At 38.6% G+C, this 2,500-nt stretch overlaps 1 protein-coding gene across 1 annotated transcript in view; it reads right to left on the bottom strand.

The window, feature by feature from the left end:
* Nucleotides 1-1,349, bottom strand: part of LOC116687950 (monoacylglycerol lipase abhd6-B) — a 17,734-nt gene extending 16,385 nt beyond the window's left edge. Inside the window, 1 exon segment of the mRNA XM_032513693.1 lies at nucleotides 1,235-1,349. Within this exon segment, the coding sequence (XP_032369584.1) occupies nucleotides 1,235-1,324 (90 nt within the window). The 5' untranslated portion in view covers nucleotides 1,325-1,349.
* Nucleotides 1,350-2,500: the final 1,151 nt, after the last annotated feature.

Here is a 2,500-nt window from a genome sequence, read left to right as displayed (position 1 = left end):
CAGGGAGGGTCTTATGCAGGGAAAAGAAGATCCAGTTCTGGAGTTTGACCCATACTAGCTATCTCACCGGTTGCTTATTTATGTATATGTCCCAAAACAAAATCGCTAATCACTAATCACTTTAAATAGGTTAATCTTTACATAATTCACAGTTTTTTCACAAAAATAAAACTGTGCCGTAGGCTACACAGTAGGCGTGTGTAGTTTGTTTTCAGAAATATTACAGGTATTAATTAACAACATTAAGTTTTGGTAAAATAATGTAATAAACATAATATGACTATCTTCATGGTTTGTTTTTCATTTTGGGTACATATTACTTTTAAGTTATTTGTTTTCAGTAAATGGGGCTCAGTCAGTAGGGAGTTGGGTTGGTAACCGGAGGGTCGCTGGTTCAAGTCCTCACACGGTAGCTGGAGAGGTGCCAGTCCCCCCCCTTGGCACTGCCAAGGTGCTCTTGAGCAATGCATCAAACCCCCAACTGCTCGGGGCGCCCCCCCCACTATGACATAGATCCATTTACTGCATGTACAGGTACTGAGCATCTGTGGGTAATAACAACAGAATGTAAATTGTAATTTCCCCTTGTGGGACTAATAAATGAATCTTAATCTTAAATGAATGTCGTGCAGTTTGTCACTGTGTACGTTGGCTGCACAAATCACTGATCTGATAATAATGTAAATATGTGAACGTAGGCTACAAGGTAAACTAACACAGACACTGATGACAGGGTTGAAAGCTCCAGAAAGTAAGTGGACGTTGAGTTACTATCGTTTTTCAAAAGAAGAATAAGAAAATGATGTAAAACTCCGTTCTACGCAGCTCAAAATGAGTCGTCATACAGTCTTATCTACAGTCTAAGGTCGTCAGTATAACGTTATGTAAAAGAGGAATAAAGTACCGGAAAACGATGGTTCCCTTTAACCAGTTCACCGCTGGTTCCCTGTCAGTTTGAACAAAAAAAGCCCTATAGGCTACTGGAGGTTCAACGGTAAAGAGAAGGCTTATCAGCTGTGAGAACCAGCAGATAACAACATGACATTTCAGATAAACATGTAGGCTAGCTAACGTTACCCGTTGTTTCTACGTGCCCTTTGAAGACATCACATCTCAAACATGACCACAACATGGCCACTGCAGGTTAGCCTAGACAGAAACACATTGGCTGAATGCCACAGCTCAGTCGCCGAAGTAGAGAACCATTTTCATTGTAACATAAGTAGCACTGTACCTGTTCGAGTCCTCTCCAAACTGTCACTGCGAGCCGTCCCCCATTCAACCGCCTCTCCTCTTTTACCCAAGTTACACAACAGCCTTTCATCCGAACTTAAAGTGCAAGAGGACCGTGCTGCGTTCAGGTACTGTCGGACAAATCCTAAAGTCGCATGTGTGTGTTGATATAAACCCGTTTATATTATTATTATAGTCTGGAACAGTACATGTACTTCCATTTTTTAAAGGGTGTGTGTATGGGTGTGTGTGGCTACATTGATATAAACACATTTATATTATTATTATAGTCTGGGACCGTACATGTAATTCCATTTTTTAAAGTGTGTGTGTGTGGGTGTGTGTGGCTACATTGATATAAACACATTTATATTATTATTATAGTCTGGGACAGTACATGTAATTCCATTTTTTAAAGTGTGTGTGTGTATTTGTGTGTGTGTGTGTGGGGCTACATTGATATTAACACATTTATATTATTATTATAGTCTGGAACAGTAGGCCTACATGTAATTCCATTTTTTAAAGTGTGTGTGCGTGTGTGTGTGTGTGTGTGTGTGTGTGTGTGTGTGTGTGTGTGTGTCAACCCTCCATATGAGGGCGCCACCATCTTAGTTCTGTTTTGTTTGTCTACACAGCTTCACATTTTACTCTTGCTGCTCCAGCAGTTCAGGTAGCAGTTTTGAGGTACTACTACTTTAGTTGAGTATTTCCATTTTATGCTACTTTGTTCTTCTACTTCACTAAATTAAAAAAAAAAGCAAATTATTGTACTTTTTACTGCACTCTTTTTATTTGAGTTACTCTTTTACAGATTCAGATTAATACAAAGTGTATAAATAACATTCAACAACAATCAACTAATGAATCATGATGTGTTACCCGACAGTTAGCTCCACCTTTCCCAGCCACAACATTGAAGTAATGGCATTAATGCCTATTTTAGACCGGCCTTTTATTGTTGCCAGCCTAAGGTACACCTGTGTAATAATCCTTCTGTCTAATTAGCATATTAATATGTCACACCTGTGAGGTGTATGGATTATCTCTGCAAAGGAGAAGTGCTCACTAACAGATTTAGACAGATATGTGAACAATATTTAAGAGAAATAAGCCTTTTGTGTACATAGAAAAATATTAGAACTTTGAGTTCAGCTCAAGAACAGAAGTTTTGCATTTATAATTTTGTTCAGTATGCAGTACACAGTGGTGTTCATAAGTTTACATGCCCATGCTTAAGTTGACTAAAAAGAGGAATAAAAAAATC

This window comes from Etheostoma spectabile, chromosome 4 (assembly GCF_008692095.1).
Source record: "Etheostoma spectabile isolate EspeVRDwgs_2016 chromosome 4, UIUC_Espe_1.0, whole genome shotgun sequence".
Classification (NCBI taxonomy): domain Eukaryota; kingdom Metazoa; phylum Chordata; class Actinopteri; order Perciformes; family Percidae; genus Etheostoma; species Etheostoma spectabile.
Note: the sequence above shows the minus strand (reverse complement) of the source record. Positions and strands in the feature narration are given on the sequence as shown.